The sequence below is a fragment of the Eumetopias jubatus genome, unplaced genomic scaffold (assembly GCF_037043125.1).
Source record: "Eumetopias jubatus isolate StellerSeaLion01/CBP00866 unplaced genomic scaffold, mEumJub1_p1.0 scaffold_1, whole genome shotgun sequence".
NCBI lineage: Eukaryota > Metazoa > Chordata > Mammalia > Carnivora > Otariidae > Eumetopias > Eumetopias jubatus.
In genome coordinates this window covers 215,376,573-215,398,854 of record NW_028274807.1, presented here as the reverse complement: position 1 = coordinate 215,398,854, position 22,282 = coordinate 215,376,573, and the positions used below count along the sequence as shown (strand labels likewise).

Sequence of the window (22,282 nt, the reverse complement as noted above, 5' to 3'; positions counted from 1 at the left end):
ATTTATTTATTTGATAGAAAGTAAGTGACCACAAGGAGGGGGAGCAGCAGAGGTGGAGGGAGAAGTGGGCTCCCTGCTCAGGAGGGGCTCGATCCCAGGACCCCAGGATCATGACCGGAGCTGAAGGCAGACGCTTAACCGTCTGAGCCTCCCAGGCGCCCCTATGTTTAACTTTTAAACACAAGTCTTTTTGAGAGATATTTCACGTGCATAAGGATGTATCTTGAGACTAAAGTATTACCTTTGTACCCTGTGATCAGATCTCTACAGTGTTTTCCCAGGAAGCTAAAGTAAAAGCCAAACTTCTCACACATGTTCACAAGGCACTAGGATAGGTCCTCAATGGACCCCCCCTAGCCTTACCTGTCTGACCCACTCACTTGCTCCATCCTCTCTAGCTTAGACGTTTGCCTTTGCCATCCCCTCCGCCCTGAGTGCCCTCTGTATCCACTTCACTCTATTGGCCAATCTCTATTAACCCTGCGAGTCTCTAGTTAAACTACATCCTCCAGAAAGCCCTTCCTGGTCCCTCCCTCACTACTCAGCATTTTCTTAAGCACTCTGGCTCCTTTACTTCGAGTTCCTACCAAAGGTCCTCCTTAGAACGAAATTAACAGAGCAGGTAACAGCATCTACTGTTCCCACTATTTCTGATGGACAGGCACAGTTTACAGTGCTTTAGGGGTGATGAAGTCACTGAACTTTTACGCCCCCCTAAGATTGGTACCGTTACGAATCCCATTTTAGAGGTGGGTAGACTAAGGCACAGAGGTTAAGGAATTCGGCCACGGGGTGCGAAACACATTTTTCTTGAATGAACAGCCATATCGGGTATCTTGCAGCTCCCGCACCCGGTGCTCAAAACCTTTCCGTGAGTGAAGACGTGAGTCCTCGGGGCACTCGGTGGCTGTTTATCCCCAAAACGTCCCACGCCCCGCCCCTTCCCCGAGCCCCACCCCTCGGGCCGGCAACGGCGCGTCCCTATTTTGAGTTGAACCTCTATCACATTATCCAATGGCGAAGAGGTGCTTAAACCCCGCCCCCCGTTGTAGCCAATGCCTGCTCCATACCTTGAGCCCTTCTGGAGTGGTAGCCAATGGCCTGCGGCTCTCTGTTCAGCCCCGGCTCCGGGGAGCGCGACGCCTTCGGTGCCCCGCCCCCTACGTGGATTAGGCCTTCTTTCGGTGGCAGCCAATGGCCTGCCTCCTACTTAAAGCCCTCCTTCTGTGGAGGCTCATGGCCCTCCCCTCTGCCCTAGGCCCCGCCCCGAAGGAGCCTGGCGGCCCGCCTCACCACTCCCTGAAAGTCTCCGTTTCCCTCCTCCCACCTTTCCCCTTTCACCTCCCATAACCTCCGCCCCGCTCCCATTAGGCCTCTGGGTCACGCCCCTTGGCTCTACCCGTTACCCAATCCCGTTAACTTGCTCAGCTCCAACTCTTATTCTCATTGGTCCCCGTGCGCCTCTATCCCCGCACGTGGTCCTGAGCGACGGCGTCTCCCGCCCGTGAAGGCCGGAGGGCGGGACTTCCGGCGGCGCGCAGTCCAATAAGCACGCGCCGGCTCTCTGCCCAGGCGCTCGCCCCCGCCCCCTCGGCGCCCTGCTCCCGCCCCCGGCTTCGCCTCCCGCTGCCGCCGCCGCAGCCGCTGCCGCTGCCGCCGCCGCCGCCGCCGCCGCTGCTGCCGCCGCTACTTGCGGCCTGGGCCTCCTGCCGCCAGCATGCCGCATGCCTTCAAGCCCGGGGACTTGGTGTTCGCCAAGATGAAGGGCTACCCGCACTGGCCGGCCCGGGTGAGGCCGCGCGGGAGATGGGCCAGGCGGGGGGGTGGGGCAGTAGGGGCCCGGGCCTGAGGGACCCGCGCGCCGGAGGTCGGGGGGTCCCCGAGCTCCAGGGACCCGCCCAACATGGGTCTGGGGGGGTCCCTGGGCTTGAGGGACCCGTGCGCCGGGGGTCGAGGGGGTCCCCGAAACTCAGGGACCCGCACGACGGGTCTGGGGGTCCCCGGGCCTGAGGGATCCGCGCGCGGGGGTCTGGGGGCTCCGGGCCTGAGCGACCCGCGCAACGGGGGCTTGGGGGGGTCCCCGGGCCTGAGGGAGCTCGCGCCGGGGGCCTGGGGGTCCTGGGGCCTGAACGACCCCGCGCCGGGAGTTTGGGGGTCCCGGGGCCTGAGGGAGCCCGCGCCGGGGGCCTGGGGGTCCCGGCGCCTGAGGGACCCCGCGCCGGGTCTGAGGGCCCCCGGGCGTAAGGGAGCCCGCGCGGGGATCTGGGGGTCCCGGCGCCTGAGGGACGCTGCACCGGAGTCCGTGGGTCCCCGGGCCTGAGGGAGCCCGCGCGGGGTTCTGGGGGTCCCGGGGGCTTGAGGGAGGCCGCCCCGGGGGTCTGGGGGTCCCGGGGCCTGGGGGAAGCCGCGCCGGGGGTGTGGGGGCCGCCGGGAGGCCCAGAGCCAAGGGAGGTGGGGTTTGAGGGACTTGGGGCCTGAGGGGGCAGGGTTCAAGTTTGAAGGAGTTGGTGGTGTGAGGAGAGCTGAGGAACCCGGGTTTAAGGAGAGGGATCACAGGGATGGGAAGGGGGTGCCCCGACTGAAGATCTCATTGTGCGGCCCCAGGCCATGTGTGCGGGCGGGCTAGAGATGAGGGATGCAGTAAGGGAGAAGCGGTGAGGGTTAAGGCAGAGGGGGGCTGAGGGAGGCTAGGGCTGGAAATGGGGCGCGGGGGTTGTGTTCACAGGATCACTGGAGCTGAGAGGACTCATCTGATAATGTGGGGTGTCAGGGACCAGAGCTTGGAATGAGACTTGCTTAAGGGAGCCTGGGGGGCTGGTGCCCTGTGAGGAGCCCCCCACACTCCTCTGGCGGAGGGGGCTGGCTGGGGTGTGGGGCCGAGGGGGATCTTGGCGTGGTCCTCCCTGATACTTGAATCAGATACCTTTTCAGGCTCAAGCCCAAGAGGGAGAGCATCTGAGGGGAGGGGTTGAGCCACGGGGACTTTGGGGATCCCGTGTAGAAGTGGAGATCCAGGGGACCCAGAGGGTCTGGCGGGTGCAGGGCGTCCTGAGTCTGGAAGTCTCAGAGAGTGCAGTTCCAGGCACTATCCAGGGCAGGCCAGTGTGGAGGAGGGACCTGGATGTTGTCATCCCCACGTCTTAGGGATAAAGTTGCCCCAGAACCTAGGCTGGTGGAATATGCATGACAGGATTGAAGGAATTTGGGGGGTGGGGGGTGAGAGGCCCAGGCAGCAGCAGGGGGCATGGGAAGGATGAGGCTGGAACTGAAGCAGCACAGGAGTTGCCCAGGCAGTAGTGTGAGATGGCTGGAGATTTCAGCCTTGCGCCCTGCTTTTTGGACTCCCTCAGGGTGGGAGTAAGTAGAAGGGCATCACGCAGAGCTGGGGGTCTGGGTGCAGAGAGCCTGCCACAGGAGGCCAGGAAGGGACACTGGCTAGGCGGTCCTGAGCACAGTTGGAGCTGGTGCTGCCGCTAGGATATCTGAGCCTCAGGCTCAGAGGCGGGTCCTCGGTGAGGTCAGAGCAGAAGCCAGGCCTGGAAGGCGTGGCAGGCTAGTTCTCAGGGAGGTGAAGTTTGGGGAAGCTTCTGTGCATGAGTGGGATGCTTGGGATGGATGCCAGATGCCCAGGGACCAAGGACTTTGAAAAGTAGCCCAGAGAACTGGGGAAGGTAGCTGGGTGAGGGGTGGCAGGGAAGGTTCCAGTAACCCCCAGGCATAGTAGAGGATGCGAAGGGATTAATGGGGACCAGAAAACTCACTTTATAACCTGATTTGCTCGGGCTTATTTTCTTGGGGGTACTCTAGAGCCATGAAACTTTACGGGCACTTCCCTACTTTCCAGAGTACCAGCTTCTCTCTCTCCTCTGTCCCCCCTCCTGCCAGCTCTCTAAGCCCGGAACATTTCCAAGCACCTGATTGGAAGTGAAGGGGCTGCTAGCCTCCTGTGGGGAGGTGACTGACAGCTGCCGGGGCCCATGGGCCTGTAGGGAGAGGGTGGGACTTCCTGGATGCTCAGGGCCTGTCTCCTGCAGCCCACCCCCCACCCTCTGCATCTTTGGAGCTGCCAGCTGCAGCCTCTGGGAGACCGACCACCGACCACCGATCGCCTCTTTGCGGGAGGGGTCCCGTGGGAGGGTCCTGGGAGTGTAGAGAAACTGAGCTTGACCCCATCTCCTGGAGCTTTGCTCAGGTGAAGCACCTACCCTGGAGGCAGAGAGAACACTCGGGGCGGGGGGGAGGGGACAGGTACTCACAGAGGGGGGTTTCCTAGAAGAATGCAGATGCCTCACTGGAAGGTGATGTGTCTCCCTCAGTCGAAGACTCCTTTCCTCCCAGCGTGCTTACCTCATTAGCTGGTTTCTCAGTGATTTCCTGGGTCAGTGGGTGAAGGTGTCCCCCAGCCACCCTCTGACCTGCCTGTCACTGCAGATCGATGACATCGCTGACGGTGCCGTGAAGCCCCCGCCCAACAAGTACCCCATTTTCTTCTTTGGTACACACGAAACGTAAGTGTCTGCAGGTGGGGCTTGATTTTCCCAACTGGTGCCTCCTGGGGCCTCCTGGGTGGCCCGACTCACCTGGGACTGGCCCCCATGGTTCCTTTCTCCAGAGCCTTCCTGGGACCCAAGGACCTGTTTCCTTACGACAAATGTAAAGATAAGTACGGGAAACCCAACAAGAGGAAAGGCTTCAATGAGGGACTGTGGGAGATCCAGAACAATCCCCACGCCAGCTACAGTGCTCCTCTGGTGAGTACCTGGGGATGGAGAATGACTGGTGTGGTGTCTGCAGAGCTCAATTCATGCGCGAATTGGGCGCCACAGGTGGTCTTAGCTTGTCTCATAGGAAAGGAGCAAGGGCTCATTCCCCCCTTGGCACTGCTGCCTGTTCTCTGTCGGGGTGTCCTGGGCCATCCTGGGCACGGTGGGGTGAGTAGCATCCCTGGCGTCACCCACTCCATGCCAGCAGTGCCCCACCCGACCCCCGTCCCCGAAGTCATGACAACCATACACGTCTGCAGACATTGACGAGTACCCCTGGGGTTGTGGAGGGCTGGAGGACCACCCCTGGTGAAACCCAGTGCTCTGCAGTTAGCTTGGGTTTATAATAGCGTTATTACAGCTCTTAAAAAGTCTTTTGTGTTTTCAGAAAAAAAACTTTGTCACTAACACACCTCCCTTCCCCCATTACTGCCAGATTTTAGGCTTGAGAAAAGGCTGTGGTTAATCAATGTGAGAGTTCTTGCTTAGGTGGAAAAAAGTGCCAAGAACCACAGAGATGACATCTCAGTGGCAAATCAGTGTCAGGAAATGTTCAGGGAAAGAAGGAATTCAGAAGAGTCGAAGTGAAATTCATGGAAAGCCTTGCAAGGTGGCAGAGAGCTACCTTGCTCTGGGCATTTTGGGAAGAGATGCAGATATGAGGGGAGGCTGGGCTGGGGTTCTCTGCTCTGCTTTCAGCCACCATTTTTTTTATTTCTGCAGGAGGTGCAGGGACGCAGAGTAGTCTGGCTTCAGGAGGGGTGGGCGTGAGGTTGGCTGGGAGGCCAAGCAAACTACAGGGGGCAGAGTGTCCTTGCTGGAGAAGAAGAGGGCCTGCGGCCTGGTTTGTGGGGAGGGTCGCAGGAGGCGGAGAGGGTCTGGTGTGTGTGAGCTCAGCCACCACTGATCTGGTAGGCGCTGCTGTATTGAGGGACCAGTAGTCCAAGATGGAGCAGACCCACTTCTGGCCTCCTGAGAGCTCAGGTTCGCTCACCGGCGCTGTCTCTTGAGCCCTGAGGGTTTGGCACCCCTTTCTCACGGGGCCAGGCTCACATTTAGTGGATGTTGGTGGTGGTCTGCTTTTACCTCCTCAGGTGGGTCTAGGAGAAGGAGATTCCCCCTCTGCTGCCCACCGTGTCTCCTGGCTTCGTGGGTGAATGGGTCGGAAGGTCTTCAAGACAGTTGGGTTCTGTGTGATCCTTCCCTGGTCCCAGCTCAAGTGCTGTTGGTTACGTCCTAAGCTTATTACTGCTGGTGAATCATCACACCATCTAAAATTTATTGCACGCCCACGGCTTGCTAAGTGCTATGTAGATGCCTGCCCTCGAGGAAATAAACTCAAAAATGGTACAACCTTGACATTAAACTGGCCCTACAACAGACTCCCCAGGTTGAGAAGTAGCTGTTAAGTCTGAGAGCTTGTCTTGCTCTTTGGTTCTCTAACGAGCCTATGGCTCCACACTGAAGGTCCGTTTAAGATGCAGATTTGTGGGCCCCACGCATGGAAGTTTGGGTTTCAGGAGCTCAGGCCTGGGACCCCTGAGGTGTTTCTTACCGCATGTCAGCCTGGATGTTTCTGATGGAGCCAGGCCACAGGCACGCTTTCGGAAGCAGCCCTGTGTGGGTACCGGAGCGGTTTCTTTGTGTAGCCTTCAAGTTTTTCATTTCTTTTTCCATCTTGAATGGGAACGCAGACTCGCGGTACACAATTGGATAAGATACAGAGGCGCGTAGGGATAGTGGGCAGTCTGCCCTGCCTCCCGGTCACTCTGCTGCAATGTCCTGTCAAGATAACCATAGCTACTCATTTCTTGTATGTCCTCTGAGGTTCTGTATTCCTATGAAATCCTACACAGCTTTCCCTTCTGAAGAATAGAATTCTTAATTTTGCTTATTGTTCTACAAAATATATCTTTTTTTAAGTTTACTTATTTATTTTTATTTATGATTTATTTTTTAAAAGATTTTATTTATTTATTTGACAGAGAGAGACAGCGAGAGCAGGAACACAAGCAGGGGGAGTGGGAGAGGGAGAAGCAGGCTTCCAGCAGAGCAGGGAGCCCGATGTGGGGTTTGATCCCAGGACCCTGGGACCATGACCCGAGCCGAAGGCAGACGCTTAACGACTGAGCCACCCAGGTGCCCCGTACTTATTTATTTTTAATAATCTCTACATCCATCATGGATCTCAGGATCCTGAGGTCAGGAGTCGCACGCTCCACTGACTGAGCCGTCCAGGTGCCCCAATGTATATATATATTTTTTTAAGATTTTATTTGTTTGACAGAGAGAGAGAGAGAGTGCACAAGCGGGGGGAATGGCAGGCAGAGGCAGAGGGAGAAGCAGGCTCCCCGCAGAGCAGGGGGAGCCTGACACGGGACTCGATCCCAGGACCCCGGGACCATGACCTGAGCCGAAGGCAGTTGCCCAACCAACTGAGCCACCCAGGCGCCCTCCCCATAATATATTTTGACTGTTGGTTTGCATGCAGAGAACATACTCATTCTTCCCGACAGCCTTAACTCAGCTGGTTCTTCCACTAAGAGGGGACAGCAGGCCCTGTTCCTGCATCTCCTTGCCAAGGTGGGAGGTGGAAGGTGGTATCTGAGTGTGGTTCCAACTTCATTGTCCTCTGGTCCACACAGTAATCCTGAGAGTAGCCTGGGCAGGTAGCATCTTTTTCATTTTCCAGATAAGCAAACTGAGGCCCAGAGGGACCCAGCTAGAATCTGAGGCCTCTTAGACCTAGACCAGGGTTTTTCAGCAATTGTGGCTGGATCGTTCTAGGCCCAGGGTGGGCGGGGGTGGGGGGTGCTCCTGGGCACTGTGGGGTATTTAACAGCATCCCTGGCTCCCACCTACTGGATGTCAGGAGCGCCCCAGTTTCAGCAGCCTCAGATGTCCCCAGAAATTGCCAAATGCCACCAAGAGAACAAAAGTCATTTCTGGTTGAGAACCATTGGCTTAGAAGGATCCTAGAAATACATGCTTGTCCCTCAATAGAGGAAAAGGGACAGGGACCTCTCCACGGTTCTCAAGCTGGTGAGCATGAGCTAGGGCTAAAGCCCGGGCCTCCCATGTCCCAGGCTGGAGGAGGGCCCCGAGAATAATCTCTGCACCTTGGGCTGGGGTTAAGAGCCCTGTGATGTGAGCACAGGGACCTGGGTTCGAGTCCCGGCTCTAGCACTTGCTTACTCTGAGCCTTGGGGCTCCACATTGCCTCTCTGAGCCTCAGTCTCCTCATTTAAGACAGAGGGTCATGGTAGTGTCTTCGTCTCCCAGGGTTGCTGGGGGGAGCCCCGTGAGCAAGCGCACATCAGGCACCTAGCACAGGCACAGGGCTGAGCAGGTGACAAGGTACCAGTTTCGAATGAGGCCAGGCTGGACGTGACCTTCCCACTCCGCCTCAGTCACCCTCCTGATCCATTAAGGCGCTGAGAGACATGAATGCTTGCCTCCGTCACCAGGACATCAGGCTCGGGATGGTTGGAGGTCGGCTGGCTCTTAGCCTTTGTCTCCTGGTTCCTCTCTGAGCCCCATCCTTTTCTGTGTGGACCAGATTTCCCCAAACCTTTGCCGGCAGGCAGTTAGATCCTGTGGGCTGACCCCAGGAGATCCAGAGTTCCCGGGTTTATCTACGGGCACAAGGTAGGGCCAGTCACTTACCTTCCCAGAGAGTCTGTTTTCCTAATTTTGGGACAGGCCCGTTTGCCCCAGCCACCTGGCCACACCTGAGAGTCGTGAGTTGGACCCCAGTTAGTCGGGAGCTTGGCAGAAGCAAGGAGGGGTTTTAATCAGCAGCAGCTGCGTCCAGTGGCCTGGGCCTAGAGACCAAGGCAGACCTGACTGGTATCCCGCCCCTGTCACATAGTCGCTGTGATCCTGAGCTGTCACGCCACCTTTTCCTCAGTTGCAAAATGAGGGTCACCGTTCATACCCGGTACACCCAGGGAGAGATGGTGAACTTGGGGCAGGGGCTCGCTCTGAACCAGTGCCAGCCCTTACTGAAGCTGACCCTTCTGTAGGAGAGCCGTGGGCCTAGTCACTTAGCCTCTAAGCTGCTGTGCCTCCCCTGCCATGGAGAACAGGGGTCATGTCTCCCTGCTCCCCACCAGGGCTGCCGTGAAGAGAGTCCGCGCCCTGGTGCAAGGTGTGATGGAAGTCCACCGAGAAAGCGACATTATTCTCTCCTATCGTTTGAGGTTCGGGGCCTGACCTACTTAGTGTCACATCCTTCAATCTTGTCAAGCATTATACAGATTGGGCCCTGTCACTGTGCCACAGGGGAGATAAAAGGTCCTCGGTGCTGAGTGCAAGGTCTTGCCAACACCTGGCCTTTATTTTTCTCACCTGTTAACCCGGCCACGTGAAGGCCGGATGGGCTCATAACCTGGGAAGGACTGGGGGCTTCCTGCAGGAGGTCATGGACGGGCCGGGTCCCCTCCCGCCCTTTCCCTCTGGCTGCCCCCGCTCTGGCACCCACATTTCCGCTCTTCTAATGCGTTTCCGTGTTGATGTGCTGCCAAGACCTTGCCCGTCTGCTGTCCAGCGCTGGCGGGTTCCCTTCCTCCTGAGCCCCTGGCGGCCCACGCTTCCACTTCTCCTTGCTCCTCGGTCCTGGTCTCACCTCGTGCGTCCTGTCGGCGTGGCCCTGGAGGGTCCTCACATGTGCGTTTCCTTCTTGTCCCCCCGCTTTTTTCTTGGCCGGTGTGCATGCAGCACCCCGACCCACTGATGCCCCAGCCGTGATGACACCAAGGGAATGTGACTTTTTTCTTTTTTTTTTTGGATTCAGGAAATTCACTATTTTAACCATTTTAAGCATATACCTCAGTGGCTTTTGATACCTTCATAGGGTCACATGATCATCTCTGTTATCTAACTCCGCACATTCCATCACCCCACAAGGAAGCCCCCTCCCCATTACTTGTCATCCCCAGCTCTCCCCTTCCCATAGCCCTGGAGAACTCTTTTTTTTAATAATTTTTTTTTTTAAGGTTTTATTTATTTATTTGACAGAGAGAGACAGCGAGAGAGGGAACACAGCAGGGGGGAGTGGGAGAGGGAGAAGCAGGCTTCCCGCGGAGCAGGGAGCCTGATGCGGGGCTCGATCCCAGGACCTGGGATCATGACCTGAGCCGAAGGCAGACGCTTCACGACTGAGCCACCCAGGCGCCCCAAACTCTTTTTTTTTTTTTAAAGTAGGCTCCACACCCAACGTGAGACTTGAATTCACAGCCCTGAGATCAAGAATGGGGCGTTCCACCGACCGAGCTGGCCAGGTGCCCCACCTCTGAGAACTGACGAACTTTCTATTTCTGTGAATTTGCACATTCTAGATAGTTCACATAAACGGAGTCCTGTTTGGCCCCTCAGCCCTGGTTTCTTTCACTGAGCGTGGTTTGGAGGTTCATCCACGCCGTAAGCCACGTCAGAGCCTTGTTCCTTTTTATGGCCCAGTAGTTTCCATCCTGTAGCCGGGCCATGTTGTGTTTATCAGTAGGTGGCCGTTCGCCTTGTTTGCAGAGAATGTAGCTTTAAGGGCACCTGAGTGGCTCAGATGGTTAAGCGTCTGCCTTCGGCTCAGGTCATGATCCCAGGGTCCTGGGATCGAGTCCCGCATCGGGCTCCCTGCTCCTTGGGGGCCTGCTTCTCCCTCTGCCTCTCTCTCTCTCTCTGTCTCTCATGAATAAATAAATAAAATCTTTAAAAAAAAAAAAAAAAAGAATGTAGCTTTAAAAAGTTTCAATCTCTCTCATAAAAAAAAGAGAGAAACCAGTTATTCAGTAAAGAAGTCCCACAAAATAACACGATCGGGTTTTACGCTCGGGCTCAGCTGTGCTGGGCACCCCCAGGCCTGTCGTGGGCACCCCGTGGCACGTTGTAGCTGTGCAGGTCCTTGTGCCCCGTTAGCATGTGGGCTCCCCGAGGGCAGGGATGCCATCTGGCTCACGTCTGGCCCCTGCCCTTTTGCATGCTTGGGACAACTTCTCAACTAAAATGTCACGCCCTCCAAGGTTCCGCCCCAAAACGCACTTCGGAATACTCCTGCCCCTCCCCGATCCCTTGGCACCCATGTGCCAGTGCTGTCCTCTCTCCCTGTCCCCACAGTGTGACGTGAACATGCCGCAGCGGCTCCCGTCTACCTCTTCCCCTGGACTGTAAACCCCCCGGGGGCAGGGGCCTGCTGTGCTCGCCTGCACAGGCTCGCTGCCTACCCCGCCCTGTGCCCGACGCAGGCCCCTGCCCACGCGCCCGCTGAGTGTGTCCCGAGCCCGGCACAGGGCGAGCTCGGAAGGGGTTGCTGTGTAAGCACCTGCTGGCTCTGTGGCTCTCTTTGCCTGAGCGGGCACGCTGGGTGACACAGAAATCACAGTGCCTCGCAGGGCAAGCCTGGAGGGCCTGTGTTCATAACGATGAGAGTATTAATGATAGAAAAGCCAACTCTGGTGGGCCTCTGGCCAGGCTGGGCACTATCCTCAGTATGTCACATCCCGCTTCTGCCTCATCCTGCCCACAGCCCTGTGAGGCCAAAATGGTGCCATCCGCATTGCTCGGTTTGGGAAACTGAGGCACTGAGAGGCTAAATCACTGGCCCAAGATTTGATCTGTAATCCTAGCACCCCCTGCGTGTGTTGTCTCGCCCTCCAGCCTCCGTTCTCGGGGCTTTCTGGGTCGCGGGTCCCCAGTTTGGAAAGTGAGGAGGCCAGACCCTGACATTTGAGACCCCGCCGTGGGTTCTGCCCTCTGGGTCACCGTCCTGATTGGGAAATCCACCCCAGCCTGATGGTGACTCATGGTCTGTGCCCCCCCCCACCTCAGCCGGTGAGTTCCTCTGACAGCGAGGCCCCTGAAGCCGACCCGGCGGGTGAGAGCGAGGACGACGAGGTCCGGGGGGTCATGGCCGTCACAGCCGTGACCGCCACAGCGGCCAGCGACAGGATGGAGAGTGACTCAGACTCAGACAAAAGCAGTGACAACAGTGGCCTGAAGCGGAAGGCTGCAGCCCTGAAGGTAGGGGTGGGGCAGGAGCTCCTGGCCCGGGGCGGTGGGGGGGGGGGGTTGGGGACAGGCAGCCCAGCCTCCCCAGCTATGCCTTGGGCCTTCCTCCTCCCTCACGAGGCCTACGCCTCCGGCTGCCTCTGTCCCCCTGTCCTGCCTTTCTTGTTTTTTAATACGCGGTTTCATTCTGATGTATTTTATTATTTTTATTTGTTATTCTTTTACATGAGTCATCTCATTAACCTTTATAATATTGCTCAGTAGATAGTACTGTTTCCACTGTGTAGATTATCACCTCGGGGAAGGCTGTGTGCTTAGCGTGGCTCTGTAGTGTGAAGTTGAAATGCTTTCCTGTATTAACCCGACCTTTTACTCAACACCAGCCGGACTGAACAGATACTGGCAGAACTCGAATGCATGTGCTTGCTCTTGGCTTTTCCCTCCCAGGAGCCTCCTAGCTGAAATTATGCCCTTATCCTGAATATGCAGATAATTTTTCTGCATGATTAACATGGTTTTTTTTTAACACACTTTTTTAAAAATCGAGATACCATTCACATACCACAAAACTCACCCTTCCAAAATACACAATTCACTGGTTGTTAGTACACTCACGGAACTGTGCAGTCACCACCACTGGCTAGTTCCAGAACATTCCATGACTCCAGAAGAAACCCTGTCCCCATCAGCAGTCACCCGCCATCCCTCCCCAGTCCCCAGCTCCCAGCCCCCATGTGCCCCCTTCCCATTCGTGGATGAGCCTGTTCTAGACGTGTCACACACGTGGGATCACACCCCATGTGGCCTTCTGTGTCTGGTTCCCTCCCTGAGCACTGTGGGCTCAGGGTCCATCCCCGGGGCAGCGCGTGTGGGTGTCTGGCTCCTGCTGGTGGCCATTTTCACGTGTTTGTCCGTTCACCACCTGATGGCCGAATGACGTTCCCGTGTGTGGTGGGTGCATTGTGTGTATCCGTTTATCAGTTGATGGACATCTGGGTTGTGTCCACTTCGGCTGCTGGGAACATACTGCTGAGCATGGGTGTGTGCAGATTTCTGTGGGGACGAGAGTGTTCAGTTCTCCTGGAGATAGTCTCTTTTGTGCCTTGTCTGCCTTTTGACTGCTTTTAAACATTTGGGTGCAAAATGAAAGGACTAGGGTTTATCATCAACTTCTTTGACAGAGTAAGGCTTTCCTTTTATTATTTATAAAAATAACACTTGCTTTCGGTTCCATTCATAAGGATCAGCCGCACTCGTTGTAAGTTGTAAGGTGTGAAAAGCGTGGAGCAGCTAGTAGAAAATGCCCACATTACGTGGGAGGGCTTCCGTGCCAAGGACTGGACGCAGCCTGACGTGTTTCTCCGCAGTCCTGCGTGTGCCTCACACACAGGGCGGCTGCATGAAGCCCCGAATTCCAGAATTGGCAATCATGCACATACTCTGTGTGAAACGCTGAGCGTTTCTTTGTAATTATGTCCCGTATTAAGTAGTAGTCTTTAGCGGTTGAGAAGTAGTCTATAACATGGATGATTTCTAACCAATGTATTATTAAAATTGTTGGGCATTTAGGTTTTTCCAATATAGTGGCATCATTTTATGAAGTTCCCCATTATTTCTGTTTACAGTTGCTGGGGAGGTTAAACAGAAATGTGTAGAAAATAGCCTCTCCCACCATGCCACCCTTTAGAGGTAAACCTCTATTTGTAAGTCAGTACTTAGATTTGTTTTGTTTTGTTTTGTTTTGTTTTGCCAGCTTTGCCTTAAACAGATCTAAGTTCTTATTACAGTACCTTTTAGCCACGCAGGGAGAATTTAAGAGACCTTTTCCCTGGGAGCCTCGTGGCACCAGCACATTGCAGCTCTCCTTTCCCTGATCCGTGAGGAGCTGTGGTTTTCCGGCCCGGCCGGATTTCTATGTTCTCTCTTCAGTTGACATTAACTTGTTGGTGTGTTTCTGTGGATCCATGTTCTGCTCTTCCCGTCTGTCCTCTGAGCGGCTCTGTGGCAGACTTCCTTCATGAGGACCACACGACAGACCCTGACCCCAGCCCTGAGCCCTGGTAGCTCAGCACTGCCCGCCCCCGCCCCCCCGGGGTCTGTTCTCTCTGGGGTTCCACGATCTCACTGCTCGGGGCCCCTCCCCACCGCCTTCCCTTGCACCCTGGCGTGTAGACATTGGGAGGGCAGGTCCTGGGTCATCTTAGTCCTTGTGATTCCTGCTTTTTTGTCTGGGGAATCGGGCCACGTCCCAGCTCAAAACGCTTACCCTGGAACTGCCTCGAGAGTTACTGTCATAACTCTAGATGCCCTGAGCACCCCGGTTGAGAGTCCTGTGCTCTCAGGCTGCAAAGGGAGAGCATGCGGCGCCCCTAGACCACAGACCACCTCTGATTCGAGATCATTCCTGGAGGCTGGAAGTCTGAGATCAAGGTGTCGGCAGGGCTGGTTCCTTCTGAGGCCTCTCCTCGGTGTGCAGACGCCCCCTCCCATCCTCACGTGGTTTTTACTCCATGTGTGTCTGTGTCCTGACCTCCTCTTAGGAGGACACAGGTCATACTGGATTAGGGCCGCTTCCGTGACATCATTTTAACTTAATTACATCCTTAAAGGTCCCTGTCTCCAAACCCTGTTCCCTTCTGAGGTCCTGAGGGTCAGGGCTTCACCACAGGAATTTTAGGGGGACAGGGCCTGGAGCCGGGGAGATGCTCAGGTGACTGTTGTTATGAGAACCGACGCATTTCTCAGGTGTGACAAAACAGAGGGAAAATGTGCTGTACCTCAGCAGTTGCCGGCTAGGAAGACCCAGGTTATCCCTGGTTGAGATCTGTTTCTAAAGCTCGGTTCTTTCTTCATAAAAATTCTTCTGTTGGCCTCTTTGGGTGGACGTCAGGGAACGTGTGAACCTCTGAAACTGAATTCAGGCTGTATGCGTGCATGTGTGCATATGTATATTTTTGTTTTTTTATTGAGGTGAAATTTACGTTAAAAAGTAGCCCTTCCAGGGGCGCCGGGGCGGCTCAGTCTTCAAGCGTCTGCCTTCAGCTCAGGTCATGGTCCCAGGGTCCTGGGATCGAGCTCCGCATCGGGCTCCCTGCTCCGCGGGGAGCCTGCTTCTCCCTCTCCCCCTCCCCCTGCTTGTGTTCCCTCTCTCGCTGGGTCTCTGTCAAATAAATAAAATCTTTAAAAAAAAAAGTAGCCCTTCCAGAACGCACTGCTCAGTGGCGTGTGATCCATTCCCAGCGTTTGTGCAGCCCCCACCTCTGTCTAGTTTCAGAGCGCATGCATATGTCTTTTTCTGGGGAAAGGATGCTTGGTTTGGTTTTTTCCTTCATTTTTTTTTTTTATTGCGCTAAAGTACAGGTAATATAAAATTTGCCGTTTTAACTGCACAGCTCCGCGGCATGAAGCACACTCACACCATCCTGTAGCCACCCCCACCCTCCGTCTCCAGAACTTTCCATCTCCCCACGCGGAGACTCTGTCCCCATGAAGCACAGACTCCCCACCCCCTGCCCCAGCCGCCCCCCTCTCCTCTCTGTCTCTGTGGACGGGACTCCTCTGGGGACCTCCTGGGAGTGGGGTCCTGCAGGATGTGTCCTGGGTCTGGCTCTTCTCACTGAGCACATTGTCCTCACAGTTCAAGATCCGTGGTTTTTAATCACATCCTCAGAAGGGTCCCTGCTGCCTCCCAAATGTTCCAGAACCTCAGCTCTTCTCCGGGGTGTGAGCGGCCAGGCGGGAGACAGCTCTGCTCCCACACAGGCTTTCCGATTGTTGATCTGTTTGGGCTGCTCCCCTACTAGATGTCGGTCTCAAAACGAACTCGAAAGGCCTCCAGCGACCTGGATCAAGCCAGTGTGTCCCCATCAGAGGACGAGAACTCAGAAAGCTCATCTGAGTCAGAGAAGACCAGTGACCAGGTGAGCAGGTGGTTGGCTCCCGTGGGTGGGCGGGCAGGCAGGTGGATGCCCGCATGGGAGCCGAGCAGTGGTCAGCTGGGGGGCCCTTGCTCAGCCCCCTTCTCTCTGCCCAGGACTTCACCCCCGAGAAGAAAGCTGTGGTACGGGCGCCTCGGCGGGGCCCCCTTGCGGGACGGAAGAAAAAGGTAGAGGTGTTTTGTTGTTTTGTTCCTACCTGCCTGACTGTGGGAGACCCCGAGAGAGCCTCTCCATGGTCACCGGGCACCGTCCGTGGTTCGAGTCGGTCCTTTTTGGAGGAGGGTAGGTCATAGGCCACAGGGAGCCCTTGGGACCACCACCTTCCACCTTCCACTTTCTACCTCTGCTTCCGCTGATGGCTTCAGCCCCTGGTTCCTGAGCTCGGTGTGTGCAGAGCACTTCCCTGGGGCCGGACCCGCCATGCCCCCGCCGCTCCTGAGAGAAGCGCAGAGGCCAGTTTGGGCGATGGGGCGCTAGAGCGCTGGCCTTGGAAGGGAGTGAGGTGCCCCAGGCCATAGTGTGTATTCGAAAGAGCTCTAACCGCTGGAGAAACCAGTGGCCCTCCTCGTGCCCCTGCACTCTGCCAAGGAGGAGAGGAGGCCCTGGGGACGTCACAGGCCACGACTGAGCCGGACGATCAGGGTGCTGCAGGCACCTCGGGGTGGGGGGGGTGGGGGGCCTGCCTGTGGTTCCCAGCCAGCGTGAGGGGTTTCTGGTCGGAGGGACTGTCTGGGAGTCGGGGGCTGCAAGGGGCACTGAGGCCTGTCCGTGCTCTGTGTTCCTCTCACCTCCACGGCCCGGCCTCTCTCAGAAGGCGCCCTCGGCCTCCGACTCCGACTCCAAGGCAGAATCCGACGGGGCCAAGGGCGAGCCGGTGGCTGTGAGCCCGTCGGCGCCGCCCCGCTCCTCCTCGTCCTCCTCCTCGTCCTCCTCCTCGTCCTCCTCCGACTCGGACGTGTCTGTAAAGAAGCCTCCTCGGGGCAGGAAGCCAGGTAGGGTCCCCGTGGTGTGCCCCCCCCACCTCTGGCTGCCGGGGGTTTGGGGGTGGGGGGGGCACCCACATAGACCAGGCCGCCCCCTCCTTTCCTGCAGCGGAGAAGCTGCCACCAAAGCCCCGCGGGCGGAAGCCGAAGCCCGAGCGGCCCCCGACCAGCTCGAGCAGTGACAGGTGGGTGCGTGGCGACAGGCCGGTGACGGGGCGCCCCCCCCCCCGGGGGGGGCGGGGGGGGCGGCGCCCGGCCCGCTGCAGCCTTCCGACCGGCCTGCGCCCCACAGCGACAGCGACGAGGTGGACCGCATCAGCGAGTGGAAGCGCCGCGACGAGGAGCGGCGGCGCGAGCTGGAGGCCAGGCGGCGCCGGGAGCAGGAGGAGGAGCTGCGGCGGCTGCGCGAGCAGGAGAAGGAGGAGAAGGAGCGGAGGCGCGAGCGCGAGCGCGGGGAGGCCCCGGCGGGGGGCAGCGGCGGCAGCAGCGGGGCTGAGCTCGGCGACGAGGACGAGCCCGTCCGGAAGCGAGGCCGCAAGGGCCGGGGGCGGGGGCCGCAGTCGTCCTCCGACTCGGGGCCCGAGGCTGAGCAGAGAGAGGTGCGTCCCGGGCTCCCCGGGGGCGGGGGGGGGGGCGGGGGGGGCGGGGGGGGCGCGGGGGGGGGATGGTGACCGAGGGGCGGCCCCGCGGGGCGGGCGCCTTCCCGCAAGTCAGTTCGTGACCTCCAGCACCTGTGTGCCGCGTGCCCCGTGCCGCGCTAGGGCTCCGGGGCCGGGGTGTCGCGGTAGAGTCGCGAATGAGACCCAGAGACCCTACCGCGAAGGAGCTGACGTTGAAGCGAGGGAGACGGGACGACCTGAGATACGTTCCAGAGTGTTCATTGCTAAGGACGAGAAAGGGTCGGGGGGCCGCAGCTGTCGGGTGAGGTTTTCTGTTTTAGGGTGAACCCCAGAGGCTTTAGTCGAGACGGTGCCATTAAGTAAGGACGGGAATGAAGCGAGAGGTGATCTGGGAAGACAGCGCGGGGGGAATAGCACTCTAGGCAGAAGGCACGGTCCGAGCCAAGGTCCCAGGGCAGCACTGGGTCTGGTGTGTTGGAGGAATAGCCAGGAGGCCTGTGTGGCTGGAACAGAGTGGGTGAGGAGGAGAGAGGGAGGAGGGGAGGGTAAGGAGGGGCTGGGGCAGATTGTGCGGGGCCTCGGGAATCAAGGGGAGGACCTGAGTTTTTACCGCAGTGAGTGGGAGCCCTAGAGGGCTATGGGCAGAGGAGTCGGACCTGACTCGCGTGCTCACAGGTGCCCTGTGGCTGCTGTGGGAGGGAGGGAGGGAGTCTGGGTGATGGCGAGCAGTTAGGAGGCCTCTGACGACTGGCAGTGACCATCAGGTGCCGTGCGGTCCCGCAGACCCGTCCGCTCCCCGCTCTCCTGGCATTCACGGCCTGCCCGAATCTGAGCCTGACTTTCCAGGCCTGTCACCTTCTGGGTGGGGTCTGCTTGACGGGAGGAGGCAGGACGACATTCTGTTCTTTGCCCTGTCTCTCTTCCTTTGAACACAAAACGGGGACCAAGACCCCTGCCACAGGAGAAATGTATGCGACGGGGCTGCCCCACCCATCGATGGAGTGTTCCTTTAGGGCCTGAGAGGCTGCTGCCCGGGGATGGGCCGGACGCAGGAGTCCTCCTTCCCCTCGCATCCTGCCCGTTGCGCCAGGTCCCGACAGTGCACAGGTGGTGGCGGGAAGTGTCAGGCCGTACCTCTGAGGAGGAGAGCTCCCACTGCCCCCACTGCCCCCCGTTCCCAGCACTCCCTTTTCTCTGGCCACTGTAGGCAAAGAAGGCAGCAAGACAGTCACAAAGCACAGAGCCCGCAAGGAGACCCAGCCAGAAGGAGAAGAGAGGGCGCCCTGAGGAGAGGCCCCGAGCCAGGTCAGCACCCGTCCTGCCTCTGCTCCCACAGCTACCTGGGGGCCCACCTGCCCCGTGCTGGTCCCTGCGGTTCTCAGCCTCCTGGGGACCCATCACCCATCACCCCTTACGGGAGCGACCCGATTTCCGAATTCAGTCTTGGAGAGAGAGCCAATCCAAGAGTCCCGTTCTTGGGGCCCCATCAGCTTACGTAGGAACCATTGCTCCGGGACTGTGATTCTGCCCCCAGGGTCAGCGCGCCGTGTCTGTGGTCCTCACGCTGGGGGTGCTCCTGGCATCGAGGGGGGCCAGGCGCCCCCCTCCCCCCAGAGAGTGACCCGCCCAATGTCAACAGTGCCGAGGGGAGGGACCGTCCCCCACACCAGTGGTTCTGAGACTCTGAGTCCGAGGCCCACCAAGGCAGGGGACACAGCTCCTCTCCCTGCCCACTGGCCAAGTGAGATTCTGGCATCAGTGAGGGAACCTGCCCGTGGAACTTCGGCAGCTTCTGCCAAGTAGAATGTCGAGTCCAAGCTGTGGAAACAGGCCTTCCGTCATTGACGGGTGTCAAATTGGGGCACCTTTCCGTAATTCGTTCACTCGGGTTTCTGTTAAGTAGCCACTAGCTCTCAGTCGTATGTTCATAATGATGCCAATTCGGAGGCTTGATATTGTTTACCAGCAAAAACCAGAGGAAGGGCTGCCCTCCCTGGTCACTTCAGGTGACTGCCTAGACCAGGTCACCACGGGCCTGACCCCCCCACCCCTCCCGCTTCCAGGGCCCCCCGGGGGTCTCCCTCCCAGTGGCTGCGGGTCCCCCACCACACACTCAGAGGCTGGCAGTGGCCGGGTTGGGGCTGCTGGACGGGAGTCCAGGGCGGGACTAAGGGGGTGCGACTCCACAGGCCTGCGAAGGTGGAGCGAACCCGGAAGCGGTCAGAAGGCTTCCCGCCCGACCGGAAGGTGGAGAAGAAGAAAGGTGAGGGGCCGGGTCGCTGACAGGGAGGAGCCTGAGCCAACAAGGAGCTGGCTCCTGTCACAGCAGCGGTGCTAGGGCAGGCCCCCGGCTCTCTCTGATGAAGGGTCGTGGGAGTCGGTCAGGTGTGGGGGGCCAGGCCTGGCGGCCCCCACAGCCCTGCTCAGGCCCAGGTGTTCCATTCTCTCCTGGCCCCAGAACCTTCCGTGGAGGAGAAGCTGCAGAAGCTGCACAGCGAGATCAAGTTCGCCCTGAAAGTTGACAATCCGGTGAGGCCCTCGCAGGGCACCGAGGCCACGTTGCAGCCACTTCCTCCGAGCCAAGCAGTCCCCCTGTCCCTCGTGTCCGGAGCTCCCTTAGAAGCCTCAGGAAACTAGGGCAAATCCAGGGTCTTTGTTCTCCTGGGTGTCCCCCCCCAGAGGGCCCAGGTTGGCTTCCTCAGGTACATTGCTTGGTGTCCCCAGCGGGTGGTGCCAAGCAGCCCTCCCAAGCGCTGCGTCCCGACCACTGTTCCTGGGGTTCCCTGGCACTCCACCTTCCACCCAGGGAGTCCCGTGGGGCCCCGAGGGCTCCCTCAGCTAAGGTGCTGCCCCTCCTCACTCCCCTCCTAACCCTGCAGGACGTGAAGAGGTGTCTGAACGCACTAGAGGAGCTGGGGACCCTACAGGTGACCTCACAGATCCTCCAGAAGAACACAGATGTGGTGGCCACGTTGAAGAAGGTACGGTGGGAACCCAGCAGTGGAAGGGGCTGGTGGCAGGCGAGGCAGGGATCTGCCCAGGGAGCCTGGGTTCCCGGCCGCAGCGGCCCTCAGTCCAGGAGGACGCGGGCGCACTGGCAGGCCGGAGTGCCGGGGTCCACTGCGCTGTGCTCGTGGGAAGGTGCTGCCAGGGGTGGTGGCGCTGGGGGCGGGCCTATGGCGGGGGGTGAGACCAGCTGCATCTCCTGAGCCAGGCCTCTTGCGGGCCAGATCCGCCGTTACAAGGCCAACAAGGAGGTGATGGAGAAGGCCGCGGAGGTCTATACCCGGCTCAAGTCTCGGGTCCTGGGACCAAAGATCGAGGCCATCCAGAAGGCGACCAGAGCTGGGGTGGAGAAGGAGAGGGCCGAGGTGGAGAAGGCCGCGGAGGCGCTGGCCGGAGAAGAGGCTCCCACGGAGAGGGCGGAGGTCGAGGCGAGCGCTGGTGAGCAGGCACCGCTCGGCGCTCCACCCCCCCCCACCCCCCACCCCCCCCACGGCTAGAGTGGCATGTTCCTGCTGGCACGCTGCTTGCCTGGCTGTGTTCCCAAGGTCGCCAGGGCCTGGTGCACGCACACACCTGAGCTGCTCGTAGACCCTTGGAGGCAGCACGGGAGGCCGTGCGTTTGTGCGTGCGGGCCCTGTGTGGGAGCATTGCTGGGGCAGGCCTCGGGTTGGAGAAGGAGGCTGTCTCCCACAGGCAGCGAGAATTCTGCCACTGAAGCACCAGTGCCCCACGGGTGTCTCCCACAGGGACAGTGGCACTGGTCCTTGCCTAAAGGGAGGGCGGTCCTTCTTGCTGGGGTCACGTGGTGCCCATGGAGCTGCTGAGAAGTGTTCCTTCAGACTGGGGCAGGATGGCTCAGCTGAGGCCTCAGCAGGCCCAGGGACAGCCTGCAGGGGGCGTCACCTTATTTCTGTGCCCGGCAGGCTTTTCCGCCGTTGCCGGTGGCCGCTCATTTACTGGCTCCTCCCTCTTTAGGCTTTTGTGTGTTTCGCCGTCCAGCAGGTGTAGGGGTGGGGGGTGTGGGCGCACAGGATCAGGGCCCTCGAGGCAGGCGGGGCTTCCTTTAGGGCCCCTGGCCCCAAACCAGTGGGCAGGGTTACGGGGCCCCATGAGCCTCTCTCCCGCCAGATCTCTCCGCCCCGGTGAATGGCGAGGCCACGTCCCAGAAGGGGGAGGGCACAGAGGACAAGGAGCAGGAGGAAGGACAGGATTGTGAGGAGGGGCCGGGCTGCGGCTCCTCCGAAGAGCCATTACACACCGAGTGAGTACCCCCACGGGTGGCAGCCCCGGGCGGGGGCCGCCTCCTGACGAGGCCTCCACTGCGTGCGCTGCTCGTTCTCGTGAGGGCCACGGGGAGTTGTCCTACGCGCCGGCCTCCCACCCCCACCTTTGCCGCTGACCCCCGGGGGCCCCGTCGAGGGAGCTCCGTGGCTCTGAGCTGCTCTGGGCCCCGCCTCTGGGAGGATGGCTTCCTCTTAGCGCCCCGGGAGCGGGCACGGTGGGCTGCTTGATGCTGAGGAGCCCGCGCCTGCCCGCGCCTGGCGGGGGTCCGGCTGGGGCAGCGTAGGGGGCCCCGGACGTGGGCTGCACTCCCCGGGGCGCCGGGTCTCTGTCGGCGGTGGGAAGCCGGAGGGCTCACCCCCGCCCGCCTGTGCTCCCACCAGCAGCGCGCGGGAGGGCCCCGAGCTGGATGCGCCCGGGAAGGAGCGGCAGGAGCACGCGAGGGCGCGGACGGACTCGGAGTCCCTGGACGAGGAGAACAGCTGAGCCCCGGCGGCCAGGCCCACCCGGCACACGTAGGCGCCCCAGGCCTGCCCCGGCCCCCGCCCGCCACCCGCGGCGCAGAGACCTGTTGGGGAAGCGCTGTGCTGTCCCTTTGTATCTGTGCCCTGGGTTGTTTTTCTGCCTAACTTCTGTGATTTCCAGCCGACATGAAATGACTATAAAGGGTTTTTTTAATGAAAGTCACT

At 59.1% G+C, this 22,282-nt stretch overlaps 1 protein-coding gene across 4 annotated transcripts; it reads left to right on the top strand.

Moving 5' to 3' along the window:
* Positions 1 to 1,625: 1,625 nt before the first annotated feature.
* Positions 1,626 to 22,276, top strand: HDGFL2 (HDGF like 2). Of its 4 annotated transcripts, none has more exons than XM_028126360.2 (16): positions 1,626 to 1,789; positions 4,432 to 4,508; positions 4,613 to 4,751; positions 11,586 to 11,777; positions 15,569 to 15,685; positions 15,799 to 15,870; positions 16,518 to 16,695; positions 16,796 to 16,871; positions 16,979 to 17,285; positions 18,514 to 18,611; positions 19,496 to 19,569; positions 19,765 to 19,835; positions 20,186 to 20,287; positions 20,537 to 20,750; positions 21,441 to 21,573; positions 21,977 to 22,276. In XM_028126360.2, exons 1-16 carry the CDS (start codon positions 1,718 to 1,720, stop codon positions 22,077 to 22,079), a joined length of 2,025 nt encoding a protein of 674 aa, XP_027982161.1. In that variant the 5' UTR covers positions 1,626 to 1,717; the 3' UTR covers positions 22,080 to 22,276. The 4 variants fall into 4 exon arrangements, with proteins under 4 accessions (XP_027982161.1, XP_027982160.1, XP_027982159.1 ...); XM_028126359.2 differs by having other exon boundaries at positions 16,515 to 16,695; positions 21,980 to 22,276; XM_028126358.2 differs by having other exon boundaries at positions 16,515 to 16,695.
* The last annotated feature ends 6 nt before the right edge of the window (positions 22,277 to 22,282 follow it).